This window comes from Mus pahari, chromosome 1 (assembly GCF_900095145.1).
Source record: "Mus pahari chromosome 1, PAHARI_EIJ_v1.1, whole genome shotgun sequence".
NCBI lineage: Eukaryota > Metazoa > Chordata > Mammalia > Rodentia > Muridae > Mus > Mus pahari.
Window position 1 is genome coordinate 154,219,406 of NC_034590.1, and position 14,114 is coordinate 154,233,519.

General features: G+C 44.1%; 1 protein-coding gene and 1 pseudogene across 1 annotated transcript in view; both read right to left on the minus strand.

Moving 5' to 3' along the window:
* Hpse2 (heparanase 2 (inactive)) overlaps nucleotides 1-14,114 on the minus strand; it is a 548,186-nt gene that overhangs the window by 15,038 nt on the left and 519,034 nt on the right. The window contains exons 10-11 of the mRNA XM_021192975.2: nucleotides 10,880-11,025; nucleotides 4,211-4,357 (exon numbers count right to left, since the gene is read on the minus strand). Of these exons, the coding sequence (XP_021048634.1) occupies nucleotides 4,211-4,357; nucleotides 10,880-11,025 (293 nt within the window). The remainder of the gene's footprint in view (nucleotides 1-4,210; nucleotides 4,358-10,879; nucleotides 11,026-14,114) is intronic.
* The window catches only part of LOC110329534, a 4,675-nt pseudogene continuing 2,344 nt past the window's right edge, over nucleotides 11,784-14,114 (minus strand).

Below are 14,114 nucleotides of genomic sequence, written 5' to 3' on the forward strand. Positions count from 1 at the left end.
AGAGAGAGAGAGAGAGAGAGAGAGAGAGAGAGAGAGAGAGAGAGAGAGCACGAGCACCTGGAATCTGTCCTCACACCTGGCTGACTCTCCCTGGAAAAGTGACGCCCTCACTTTCAGACACTAGTTGGCTTCTCTCATCCAGATTTTGCTCACGTTTGCTGAAAGACCTTGGAGATATTTATGCCCAGGCAGAACTGATTCCCTAGTGATGAACATTTATTTCTTCATCTGTGGTCACTCAAGGCCATGAGAAGACACTTTCTGTAGGTGGCGAAACTACCCTAGAAGAAGTGTTCCTCTCCTCGGACATATTCAAAAAGGGACCATCTCCCATAAGCTGAGGCCTAGCCCACAGGAGACCCACAGATGGGGATTTTCTGAGAGAAACCAGCCAGCTATTGCCACCATCCCTCCTTTAGCACAGCCTCTGTGTGTGGTCGTTTGGTGGCTTGAAGAAGTTACTTGGCTGGTGATCATTGAGACCACAGGAACTGGGAGTGTAGAGGACACTGGACTGAAGAGAATGGTTGGTAGCCGAGGGCAGTGTGATGAGGGGTGGGGGCTCCTGAGGCAGGAATGTCTGGATGACATCTGCCTCATCCATAGCTCTGCTCCTGAGGATACCCATCTTGTCCTACACCAGGCAGGGCCAGGTGAATCTGAAGTGAAATTTATCTCGTTTAAACAGAACCCCTTGTATCTCTATCAGTTTGAAGTATTATAGGCCAAACTTGCCAAATTTTGCTTGGCAGCAAAAGTCCTAAGCTTACCCCTCTTCTCTGAACCAATTCTCCTGTTTCTGTCAACTAGTCTGTGATGAGTATGCACTCCAGATGCAGGACAGTCTTGGCTTGAACACTACATTTCCTAACATGCCCACCCTGTCCTGGCCTCTTGTCTGGTTCCTAGTATGTACAGTGATTTCTACAACCACTTAAACAAAGAGTCAGGATGTGTGTAGGTGTCGGTACTGGTGGAGCACTGAGACAGGAGATGGAGAACTCAGATGCTAAGGCACTGCCTGAGCAGCAGCTTCAGGAGGTACTTCCTACAAGAGGGCTGACCCCCCCCCCCCCATCTTCCACTGACACAGTGAGATCCTTCCAGAGACTTCAAAATCTCCCCAGCCTTGACGGCAATTCTGAGAGGATAATCATTTCATGGTCTTAACAAAAACACTTTCTGGCATCCTCCTAATGTAGACCTAACTGCTGGTTTGGATGTGACGTGCTTGTGTTAGATCCTTTTCTGGCTGTTCTAGAGAGGAACAGTTACATATCCTTTGCCCCGAGAACTTTCCATTCTCTTCTGAGTTAATATGGCTTTAGGCTGTAGCAAGGAATTAGCAGATATAGAACAGAGTCAGGCCCGAGAGGCTTATAAAAGAAAGAAAAGAGACACCAAAGACTGAAATCACTTCCTAGCCTTTCCTTTCATCCTTTCTGAGCACTTTGCTTTGCTGACACCACCACGGGCTTCCTTGGAGACCCACAGCCAGACTCAGTGAGGGCTCTTGTGCTGTCGCAGAAACTGAGAACTAGATGTGGTACTAAACAGTCCACTCAATTGTCTGTCAGTCCCTGCCTAGCGACTTATAGGCCAAGAGGGCACAGCACAGAGTCAGAGCCTCCAGGGTCTGGGAAAGAAGAGATGATAAATTATTACCACTCTGTGGTAAAGGAACAGACCAAAATGTTACTTTAAGGTCCGAAGTTTAGCGGCGCACTAGTGGCAGGTCAGATTTGAAGTCAGGAGCTCTTTACTTCTGATTCTAAACTAGTGGCTGTCAACCTTCCTAATGCCATGATCCTTCAATACATTTCCTCATGCTGTGGTGACCTCTAATCATAAAATGATTTTTGTTGCTGCTCCGTAAGTGTAATTTTGCTACTGTTATGAATCATAATGCAAGTATTTTTGGATACAGACATTTGCCAAAGGGGTTGGGATCTACAGGTTGAGAGCCACTGTTCTAAACCATCTTAATACCACACATATAATAATATGTATACATATAATATACATAATAATAATAATGCCAAGATATAAAGTAAAATGTAACTATCTTATAGCTGTGTATCTAGATTTGTATTTATAGCTATATAGTCATGCTTTACACCTAGAGAAGGCTTTATTTCACTAGTGTTTTCTAATTTGATCTCACTCTCTTCTTTTTTTACAGATAAAGAAACCAAAAGCTAACCACAGAGATGAATGTCAACTTCTGCAAGCCTTCTGGTCCCGTTTGAGCTCAGCATTTTACCAAGTTCTTCCTCAGGATTCCTGTGGAATGGAATCACTTTGTCTTGTTGTCCTCCTGTAGTCCAAACAAAACTGTAACACAGCTCTTTACGAGTCTGCTGACTAGGTGCAGTGTAGGGTGGCAAAGTGTATCACAACCAGAGAGTCAGTTACTTCAGGTACCCTAAGGACAAGGCTGTGGAGGCGCAGCCATGGTGTTGGGGTGAACAGTGAAGAGACTTATGTCGTGGTTGTCGGGGAAACAGGCTCATTCAAAGACACTGCCCTCTCACCATCATCCACGCTGACCACCTTGGTTTGGTTTTTATGCTGTTTTCAGTATGCCTTTTATAAAAACCATAATATTTAGCACACAAAGAAGTGTGAAAAAGATCATTCTTAGGCACAACAATAATTCCTCCTCCCCCACAGCAGCCTGGGCCTGAGAGGAGGATCGGGAAGGCAATGGATACTTAGTATTTATGGCGCACCTGGAACCTGACATAGAGCACCTCATTTACTGAGTCCCACCTGAGAGGAAACTGAGGCTCACAGAGGTTATATAATAGAACTTGTCTCATATAGAGTAAGGATTGACATCTTGACCTACTGGACAAAAAGCATTATGCTAAGTATGCATTTTCTTATTGACACTGGACAGGCTCAGCTCCCAAGATCTCTGGTTTCAGGGACTGTAAACTGTCACAATCAATTACTGCTGGGGATGTAGCCGTTTATATATGCTAGAAATATCGCTGCAGGTCATTGTTGAATACTAGTGAGAGGTTTGCCTGCACTCACAGCCCTAAGAAAATCAGAACCAGGATGAGAATTTAGGGCTGCAAAGAACTGTAGCAAATACAGAGTAACACTTGAGTGCTATGTTTCAGGGCACAATCGTTTATGGCATCTTGGGCCAACATTGGGTGTCCTGCTTCGGATGGAGGATGAGAATTCAGCATCCAGCCGTGAACTACAGGATTATAGATAGTAACAAAACTTTCAAGGGTCCTGAGGATACAGGAAGGATTCAAAGAAAGAAGAGTAAAAGCTGTGTATATGCAGTGGACAGGAAGAACCAGAATGTGAGAATACAGACCTGGGGTGGGCTAAAGAGATCCAGTAAGTGACTTCCCAGACTGTTTTGTTCCATTGCACATACAGTTGGAAGCCAAATGCAAGCCACCAAGGTTGCAGTGAAGCACTGACCAATTATAGCACAAATATTTGTGGGCAGCTGTGGGAGTGCAAGCCACCTGCTCCAAGTTTACAGCTTTGTTAAACTTGGTAAACATTAAAAATGCAACGGGAACGCCCCTGATCTGCACAGCATCCCATGCCTGTTCTAAGAGGCCTTGCTCGGGGACTGGGGTGTTTCTGCCCTTGGCCAGGCCCTTCTCCGCCTGGGTCAGTGCTGCCTTCTGCTGGGACGTCAGTGCTGCCTGAGGCTGGGGAAGGCTGTTCGAAGGGCCACAGGGGTCCTGGAATACAAAGTCCCTCCTTTTGTCCAGATAGATAAAACAGATTCAGCAGTGATGTGCCAAAGTTATATAGTTAAGGGCCAAAATGACTCTTGATCTCTGAACTTTGGTCCTTTCTCTAGGGCTTCTCCCTCCACCTCAGGGATTGTAGATGACATGAAAGGGAGGCATGCATACTGTCGTGATAATACGACAGAAGGAAGAAACCAACACGAGCAAATACCAACAGTACCTTGGTTGGGAAATATTTTGTCTACTGTTTGACTTTGCAATTAAATGTAAACATGGGGATGGACAGGGACCTGCCTAGAGGTTCCCCTAAAAGAATATGAGTCCCCCCCCCCTTAGACTGTTTATCCCAGTTGACATCCTTAAGCCCCAGTGATGAGTAGTAACCATGTTGCCTTCAGTAGGAAGGGCCACTCTTGCTTCCTCCTCACTCAGCTCCTGCCCACAGGGTACTAAGCTAATTCCAGCTTGGCACTTACTTGGACTTTAGGCCTTCCTGCCCATAGGGCTGCAGCAGATACTGGTGCACGAGCTTGTCCCTGAGAGTCCCAGCCAGTTTGATTTTCTTTCTTGATCGATGTAGGTTGATGATGAAAAGTGTAATAGAGCCACGGACATAGTTGTGGCTGAGTTCGAAAGACAGATAGAAGAGCAGGAGAAGATGAGACAAAATGGTCAGTTAGATGCTCCTAAATAACTTACAGGCTGTACAAAACAGGACCACCCCAGAAAAGTGCCTTCATTTTATGAATCATCCTAAGAGACCTTCAAAATGGGAATGCCTGGTTATTGCAGTTTCCTGAAGAGAAGGTACCAACCTTCTACTCTACCCCATGTTTGTTTAAATTTATTGGGAAAATGTATGTGTGTGTATGTATGTGTATATAAATAAAATGACTGCCATAAAAGAAAAAGAACCAGGAAACTATAAAGAAACAAGAAGTAAAAGGAAATTTCCCATAGTTATATAATCTGAGAATAGTACAGCATTTGGTCAACATTCAGCACTTATACATCTTAGTTTGAGAATTATCTATATAGCATTTTAACTATAGGATCAAACTATCTACATAGACCTTTTCAGCTAGTGTATATATTGTTTCTTTCACTTATTCAGGAATGTTGAATTTCCAATCATAGAAATATAACATAGTTTATTTAGCCAGTCCACCACTTTTATGGATTCATGTTCATTCACCATTTTGCCACTATAAATTATGCCACAAAGCCTTAATTTTACATAAATCATTTGTGCATCATGCTTATTTTTGGTGGTAAAATTTGGTGGTGATGCTGGAATTGCTGGGTCAAGGTGTGTGTGCATTGTATGATTACACATCAGCTCTCCAGTCTTCCCTGCAGTGTCCCTGCAGTATTCACAGGGAAGAGAGTTCACACTCGTGTGCTCTTCCACAGCCTGCTTTGCCTAGTGTGGTGTGGTGGACATGTTCAGGCCTCTGGGGAGATGCAGGGAAGTGTCCACCTGATGACATGCATGCTGCCCCTGCTAGGGGAGGAATGAGGCATTGTGTTGTTTGGTTTTCATTTCTTTTCTTTTTCTTTTTTTTTTTTGGGGGGGGGGTTCGAGACAGGGTTTCTCTTTGTAGCCCTGGCTGTCCTCGAACTCAGAAATCCGCCTGCCTCTGCCTCCCCAGTACTGGGATTAAAGGCGTGCGCCACCATGCCCAGCCTGGTTTTTACTTCTGAAGACACACTGTTTTTCTATGTAGCCCAGACTGTCAGTGAATGATGAGCACCCTGCCTCAGTCTCTTCTGTGCTAGGATTACAGACACATGCCACCCTTCCCAGCTTGACCATCTTGGTCACAAAGGCCTGGGTGCCAAAATGAATATGGAGAGCAGGGCCCCAGGGAGCCATGGTGGAAAAGGAGTGTGAACAAGAAATACATCTTCTTACTGGAAGCCATCTAGGTTTGGACATTCTTAAAGACTGTTTTTGGTCCTGGGGCTCTAATTCAGATAATAACTATTGATAGCAATGCCTTTATTTACTGAGGCATCTTAATGGTCTTGGGTGAAACTCTTGTTTTTTTTTAACCCATGGCAACATCACTTATTCTGACAAATACACACATTGATAATATTGATGTTATTTAGATGGTTTGTAAAAATTTGCTTTTGCCAGCTCTGTTTTAAGAGTACCCATTTCTTCATGTCCCTAAGAACACTGGGTATTTATCTTTTAAAATATCTTTGCCAACCTGAGAGAAGAAAATGGGATCAGGATGCTGCATTTTATATTCGTGCTCATACTGAAGCACACTGTCCTTTCAGTTGCCTAGTTGCCATTTTAGAATCCCTTTAGAGGAGAGTAGGGTGTTTGAGCTAGGGGAGAACATAGGCCCATGCAAGGAGAACCTTGCAGTGTGTATCAGAGCTATAATGATTCCCCTCTCTGTAGGAAAAAAAGACCTTGTTTCTAAGAGGTCCCGTGGGGCCCCATCTGGATGGGTTAATGAGAGGAAACAGAAAAAGTGACCCAGCCCAGCCTTCAAAAGTGGAGTTCAGAGAAACTCTAAGACAACTTTGCCCAGAGGAAAATGCTGCTTGCAGATATGGAGCCCCTGGATTCCTAGGTCACTGGTATTTGCTCTTACAGAGGCCGAGAGAGAAAGTTACACAGCCAAGGGCAGACTGGTAGGATAACATACACGTTTTAAAGTACAGGTTCTCTTCATTTGGGTTTGAGGGCTGGGAATATGTATTAAGATCTTGCCAAGATATTTGGCTGACGAGTTGGGTTTGGGAACTACAGTCTTAAACCAGAAACACTGAGGTTATGAGGAGGACTCCCAGAATATCCTCCTGGCTATGTATTAGACATTTTCCTGTCACATCTGTAAGAAGGTACACTGTTGTGTTCAGGCTTCTTGGAGGTCTGCATTTGTGTTCTGATAAATCATTAAATGGCTTCCCTATGCAGTCCTTCCTCAATTCCATTCTAATCCCCTGTAGCATGTAAATTAGCTTTTGCAGTCAAATGATTCAGAAGAGAATGCCAACTGATTTGAGCAGGCTTGAGTTCTGAAGGATGCTGGCAGCTTGTGTTGGCAGTGACTGTCACTGAAGAAGAATATCAGTTCATTTCTATAGGTGGGATCTCAGCTTAGCTGAGCTACGTACAAGATAGATGAAGACATCATTAGCTATAGGTACTGTGGGCTTCAGAGTGTGAGCAAAATAGGAATGGGTGGGTATCAGTTTAGCCAGACCACAGTAAACCCTTTTGCAAGCAACTATTAAACAATCGTTTTAAAGGCCAGCCGTGGAGAAGGAGAAAAGCACGTGCTTGCATTTATGAGTTTCTCCTTGGCAGGCTGGGGCAGAATGTGCCCTTGGAGACTAGGAAGAAGGGTGGGATGTGAGGAACTGGTGGTTTGGAGGGAGACCTGAAACACAGCATTGCTGTAGGGAACACTGTTTTTCCAAGCTGCTTGGCAATGGTTTGATTTCTACGTACATAGTTCTCCTGGGAGAGATAAACCAGCATAGCCCAGGGAACTCATTGAACAGGGTCTCAAAGAACTCAGGGACCTCGTAGGTAGGAACCGGTAATGAAGACTTTCCTGACCATACACTGCTCTACTTATTTGATGGGCAAAGGCATGAAGCAGAGGACTTTTGGCTCCAAAGACACATTTTTGGGAGGGGTTCCCACATAAACCTAGAGCACTGCGTTGAGAATACACTGAAGAATGGGTACTCTCTGTCCACAAGCAGCCAATCCCGGAGGAGTATGCTCTCTGTTGAAAATGGTGTCTGGAGGCTTCGTTAGCTTGCCATTTTTAATGCTTGACATCAAGTCCTGGTGGCCTTTGGTTATCTCAGCCCCTTTCTGGAGAGAGGCTGCTTCGGTAGAATGTCTGCCCTGCTCTGCATCTCACTTGTGGTGAGACATTCTCGCCAGCAGCCAACCCATGGATCTGGAGTTCATCTTTTCTGGCTGTTCTTTTCCTGCCTGACATCTTCTCTTTGTTGCCGTGGGAGGAGGAGGAAGTGAGTCAGAGGAGGGGGACTGGGCTGGGAAGGTCCTGGATATAGGAGGTGGGAGATGTCAGATGGGAGGTGTGTCTTGAGTTCCAGACAGAAAACAGTCGTGTTCTAGAAACATCTCCAGTGAAGCGGGAAGTCTGGGAAGAGGAAGGGGGCTGATGCGCTTCAGTCATTGATCATTCCCAGTGAAAGTTAATGTGCTTGAGAACGGAGCTGCTCCATTGTCTCCAAATCGAATTCAAAGGTTTTCGGTTTGGTAAAACTCAGGCCCTGTTTTGCCAAACATTTTTCCCCTTAATTTCAAAGCCCCTGTGTATTTTAAGGGAAATTTAATCCACATGTTTCTGATTCATTTACACTTAACTCATCAAAATATTGTTTTGTAAGAGTCATTTGATGTCCAAGAAACCTCAGGAACCTTTTTTATGAGCTTAAAAAAAAAAGTTCTTCTGAAAAACAGGAAGTCATGTTTTGCCAATAATAAATGAATTTGAACCCCAAAAGCCTCAGTTTTTGCTTCAACATCCACTAAGTTTCAGTTGGTTCTAAGTGTGGCTGAGGACCTCATGTCCACCCCAGAAACATACATAATTTCGGCAGAAGGGCCATAAAACAGTTTCTCTGTCAACACTTGATTGCATGGAATGGAAGGCCTGCCAGTGCTGGATAACTGGTTTACTTCAGATGAGGACAGAGGCATTTGCTGGTGGTGGTGTGAGAACCTGACTTCTCCTACATCAGTTTTAGGGGATCAGGCTCTGCGAGGTCGGAAAGGATCCATAATGCATGAGAGACATGAAGGTGTCCTAGTAGGTGACAAATGACTACCAGGGAGATATAAAAGGGATGTCTATGCTCTGTGGGGCACAAGGCTGATTGATTGATCTCTATGGACCTTCTTCAAATGAAAAACTCCGCAACAAGAAGGCTGTCATTGACATACAAGGGATGCGGTCTGCAGAACTTCTTACACATAGAGGATGCCACAGACTCTCCAGAACGTCAAAAGGTTATGGAAGTGCAAGCAGCACAAGCCCCTGTTTTAATATAGGATATTTATAATATAAAATATAATATAGGATATTTATTTCAGACTGCTGGCCAAGGTTAATTAGTATGAAGCCAATATATCTGTTACGAGATGATTCTGTAGTTTTGTCTTCTTTGCCTACAAAGAAATTTAAGTGCATCAGCCAATAGTGCCGCTCCTAACTGGTGAGGCTGTGAGACAAGAAAGATACATGGCTTCTAGGAGCAGGTATCTCTCCTACCCGTGTGCCTAGCTTTCTGGACACCTGACACTTTTTGCAAGGAGGAGACCTTGCAAAAATATCCATTCCTTACATATGTGAAGGAATGAAAAAGACCTTTAACTGGGTTCTTATCATTATTGCAGTAGTTTATGAAAGTCTGCTTTCTTTTAATGAGAAGGAGAGTTCATTTTGATAGGAGCTTGGTGGAACTCCTTTCAAGAGGTTCTCTGATTGGCTTCCAGAGAAGTGGGGGCATAGTAGGGGCAGGAGCACCGTGTTTCATGTACAGGTCAGGCACTTACAAGACCCTTCTCATGCCTGCTACTGTATCAGACACAAAGAACATACACAGGATCACTGGCCCCAGGTTCAAGGTACCATCAGGATGTAAGTGAGACCTTCTCATGAGACTGTCCATGAACACTAGTGTGAGCCCTGGGATGGGCCTTCATGGGAGCCCTCAGCGAGGACACACAAATCCTTCTCAGACTTATATGTATTACTGGCTTATTCCTGGATGCAGACTACTAGTACAGAGGCCACAGACTGGTGCGTTTTCCAATAGGGACAGAAGGTGCCAGGAGCAATTTTTTTCTCTTGAGGCTCGGGTACACCTTTTGGGTGGTTGCCTCAGGGCCTGCCACAGACAAGGAATACAATGTTGCCTTGTGTGATGATCAGATAATTCCAGGCAAGGCCATAAAGCAGTCAGTCACTGTCAGTAAGGGACAGAGCTTCCTGCTGAGCAAATGGGATGTTGAAAGCTTCTGGCCTGTCCCCAGGACAGCGTTCCCTCCTCTACAATAGGCACTTGTATCTACAGGGAAGACAACAGCCCCTGGCGCCCACCCCTGCTTACAGTGAGGCTTTGAAAGCATCTTATCATGAAGACTGAACAGGCTTGGCCTCTGTCTCATCAAGGCGGGAGAAGGAACGTATGGTGTAATCTGACCACAGCGGCTCTTTGTGCTTCCCTCCCCTTGATCAACCCTGATAGGCCCTGGACGGAGGTCTGACAGGAGCCAGGAGGCAGTCCTGCCCCCAGGTTTTCTCTGTAGTAAGAGAAAGAATTCTTCCCAGGGTAATCGCCTCTGCCTTAAACAGGAAGTGATGTAAGACAGTTGACCAGTTGGGTTTTGGTTTAGATTCAGTTTTAAAAATTTCCCCTATGGTCTGTATGTTTTAAACTTAAGAAGAAAACTTGCCAAGCTTTACCAGTAATTGACTTCCCTATTTTAAAGAGAACTGTGTTGATACCCAGTACTTCAGGCCAAAAGGCGAAGGATAAGCTTACAGCACCACATTGGGTTATGATGCTTCCAGAACCCATTTGCCTCCAAAGGAAGTCTACGTTTCACACTTTTAACACTTAACACAGCTGAGGTTTCTGAAATATGGAAACTGTCCCTGAAGCTAGACGTGCTTCCCCTTGGGCACTCCTTCCCAGAGACCTAGGTGGGACACCAACCAGTCTAGGCCAGGCGCTCTTGTGCCATAGACTTATTTTCTTAGGCTCTGTGGTGGGTCAAAGCGTCACACTCAGCCTCTTGTCTTGGCTCAGGTTTATACAAACAAAAGTTTTGTGGGCATCACATCAACTGGCACAGCCAAATAAACCCAATAAACCTTTGTTGCTTGAGGAAGAGACTGAACAAAAAGTACTGTATGAACGCTTCCTGAGTAAATCCTAGAGATGAAAGGCTTACTGGACAAGAAGCTATCAGTCCTCTGCAACCTGCAAGAGAGTGGTGACCACAGAGGCAGGATTCAGTTAAGACCAAGTGAACAAAGGTGGGCTTTGAAGGGTCCCAGTACCCCGGCGTTCTAAGAGGGGCTGCTATTGGGTGACCTTCTGCTCCCACTGTTCGTGGGAAGACTTACTTGTGGGGGTTTGTGCAGTGAGCATAGATCCTTAGTTTGTCTCGGATGACTCTTCCTGGCCGAGGCTTCCGCTGGAGCCCAGCTACATGCACTGCCAGGACTTTGGGGCCAATCAGACGCTTGTAAAGGAGAGAAAGCCAATAGTCCTGAGGGGAACAGAGAGGTGGAGTCAGGGAGACAACGTGCATTCAGGTGTGCTGAGAAAACATGACAAAACACGGGTCAGAGACTACTTCTTGCCAGGAGTATAGTATGGCTACCCTCCTAGGAGCAGGCTGCCAGCTGATAATGAAGAGCCCTTCTTAACACAACCTTTCACTGACTAAGTGGGGCAGAGTTAACTGACGTGGACTCAGAGCAGCTTGTGAACAAATGAACCAAGTTCTTCTCAAACGAAACAACCAGTTGGGGCGAGGGGCTTACATTTCCAAATTGACTTCCAGTGGCTTCATTTCCGTGCTGGTTTGTGGTTCCCCTGAAGCTGGAGAATGGGCATTTCTAACCCTTACGATGTCACCAATATAAGAATATAAAATATCATTCTCCAAATACTGCCCTCGAGGAGTGTTACAAAGGTGAAGCTCGTTAGTAGGGGCTGAGGTCTCCACTCCAGAGCCAGAAACACAAACAGAATAAAGCTTGCATGGAGTTTTAGTTCCTGGTTATTTTCAATATTTGGTGATAAAAAGAATGTTCCTAAAGAGATTTAGAACTACTTAATAAATATCCACTCTGTAGCCAACACGTGTCTAAGCTTACAAAAGTCTGCCTACCACCATCTTAATGTTGTGTATTTGCTGTTACCACATCTTGTGTTTGTATTTGATACAACACATAACTGAGATTTGTATTGTGTAAACTTTTTTTTCTTTAAAGTTTATTCAATACAACACAATCCCCAGCTTCACTGAGGTGGCTGACCATGGCCATGACAGAAGCTGCCTCTAAACTGGAACTCAGTTGCTGAGCCAACCCCAGCCTCCGCTTTCTTGTCAGCTCCAGGGGGCACAGCACTCCTTCTGTAGGTTTCTCTGTCTGCGTCTGCTCTTGGGAATCTTGCCGGCTGCTCACCCTCTGGACTTTTGGGCCGAGGTCTGCCGGTCCCTGGATGGCTGTGGAGCAGGGTGGTGGGCACGATCTCTGGAGGGTGGTGCAGGTAATCTTGGTGGAGACACTGAATGCCCTCGTTTGTGAGGTACCAGTAGAAATGTCTCCAAGCAAACTCCTCCTTCATGTAGCCTCGAGACCTGAGAGACTGCATGGCCTTCATTACATGAAGGTTGGGCGCATTCTTGTCAGCCAGCTCGGGGTGTTTGGGCATGTGGACATCTTTTTGGGTGACCAGCATGCCTTCTTTAAAAAGGTGTTCATAGATGGCAATCCAATTCTTCTTAGGAAGGGTCCAAGGCAGAGGCTGGTTGTGTAAACTCTTAATATTAACTGATGGTTTATGGACTCAGTGTTTATAACTCACCCATCTAAGACCCACTACAAATTCTGGAATTCAGGGCAGACTCTTTAGTATTAAAGACATCAAATGATCTTCACTGTGTTCCTCTTTCCAGGCAGAAGGCTGTTGGGGATGTGTGCGTGTGCCTGTGCATGCGTGTTTAAACTGTGTGATCATTTATCACATCAGTGGCCTAAAAATGTCTAGTACATTTTATAAATCAGAACAAATATCTCAAAGAACCTTCATCACCAGAATAGTTCTACATCTGCTCTGATCGCAGGCTTTAAGCCCTGCCCAACTGTTTAACCTAATTATTTTTAAGTGGCCATAAAAGGCTGTTAAGTAAAGTCTCCTAGTACTTAAAATGTAAATGTTTGAAAATTTTCTAATTATATCAACAATTTTTAATTTCTTTAATTTACTCTTGATTATAATTTTTGTGTGTTTTATTCATGGCCTATCATGTTCCAATAGGAGATCTGTTTCCTATCTGATTTATAACATGTTTAAAAATAATAAAAGTTTAATAAGCTGTAAATTGGCTACTAATAGCTTGGTATGATATAATCTCTCCTCTGGTTGGAGATGTTTTCTATTTTATAGATATGAAATTGGGCTCAGAAAGCTCAAAGGTACATGTGAGGTCATAAAATTAGTCAGTGGTCCCCCACCCCAAAAAATAGGGGTATATTTTCCTCCAACAGTGGTGCGACCCTTTACTTAGTCTGAGAAATAGAAAGTTACATTGTATAAAGGTACAAGGAAGCTTACAGGAAAACATTCTGTGGACACAGACTCCGATAGAGAGGGACTGTGAAGTAACTTATGATTCTTATAGTCCAGAGCATTCAGAATAAAAGGCACGCCACAACACACTGTTTCTCTAATTCCAACCCAGTTTGTTCCTTTTAAAAAATTACTCTTCATTCCAATGTTTTATCACAAACACTTGGCTTTTTATTCAGAAAATCTGAAAAAGCTAAATAGGGTTGTTCTCAATTTTGCACTTAGGCATGGCTATGGTCTTTGTGTTATGACAATGTTCAACTAAGGTAAGATTTTCCATTAAGGTAAGGCATTTCTTAGCAAAAACAACATTTAGGAAAAATATTGCTTAATCTTAAAATACATGTAAATGTAGAAAACATACTTCAGAAAGGTCAACCTAAGTATTCCTCATCATTATTAATGATAAAGTTAAAATCATAGCAAGCTATCCTAACTTTAAGTGGTCCTTTTGTATTGTGAGGTAGCTAAATGCCACACCATCTCAAGAAAGACTCTGAGGGCCCTGGATGAGTCTCTGAGGAGTTTGTGATGGATGGGTTAAAGATGACGATGCTTATTTCTAGTAAGTACAGCCTTCTCTTCAGCATAGCATGGAAAAATCCATGTAGAAATTTGTATCTTAGCCAGGTAGACATGAACAGCTTAGGAGTTAAATGCACTCACAGTATCACATAACCACTGCCACAGTTCGTCTGCACATCTCTTTTCATGCTGTAAATCGGACCCTGACCCATTAAACTTTAACCCCATTCCCATCCTCCGGGCTCCTGGTGGTCACCGGTCTGCTTTCTGTTTGTCTCAGGTAAGTGACTTGTGAATTTTTCCTTGGATGACTGGCTTACTTTATATAGCATAATACCCAAAAGGCTCATCTATGTTGTACACATTGGAATCTCCACTCTTTTTTTTAAAATTTTTTTATTATTATTTTCTTTATTTACATTTCAAATGCTATCCCGAAAGTTCCCTAAGCCCCCCTCCCCCCCCCGCCCC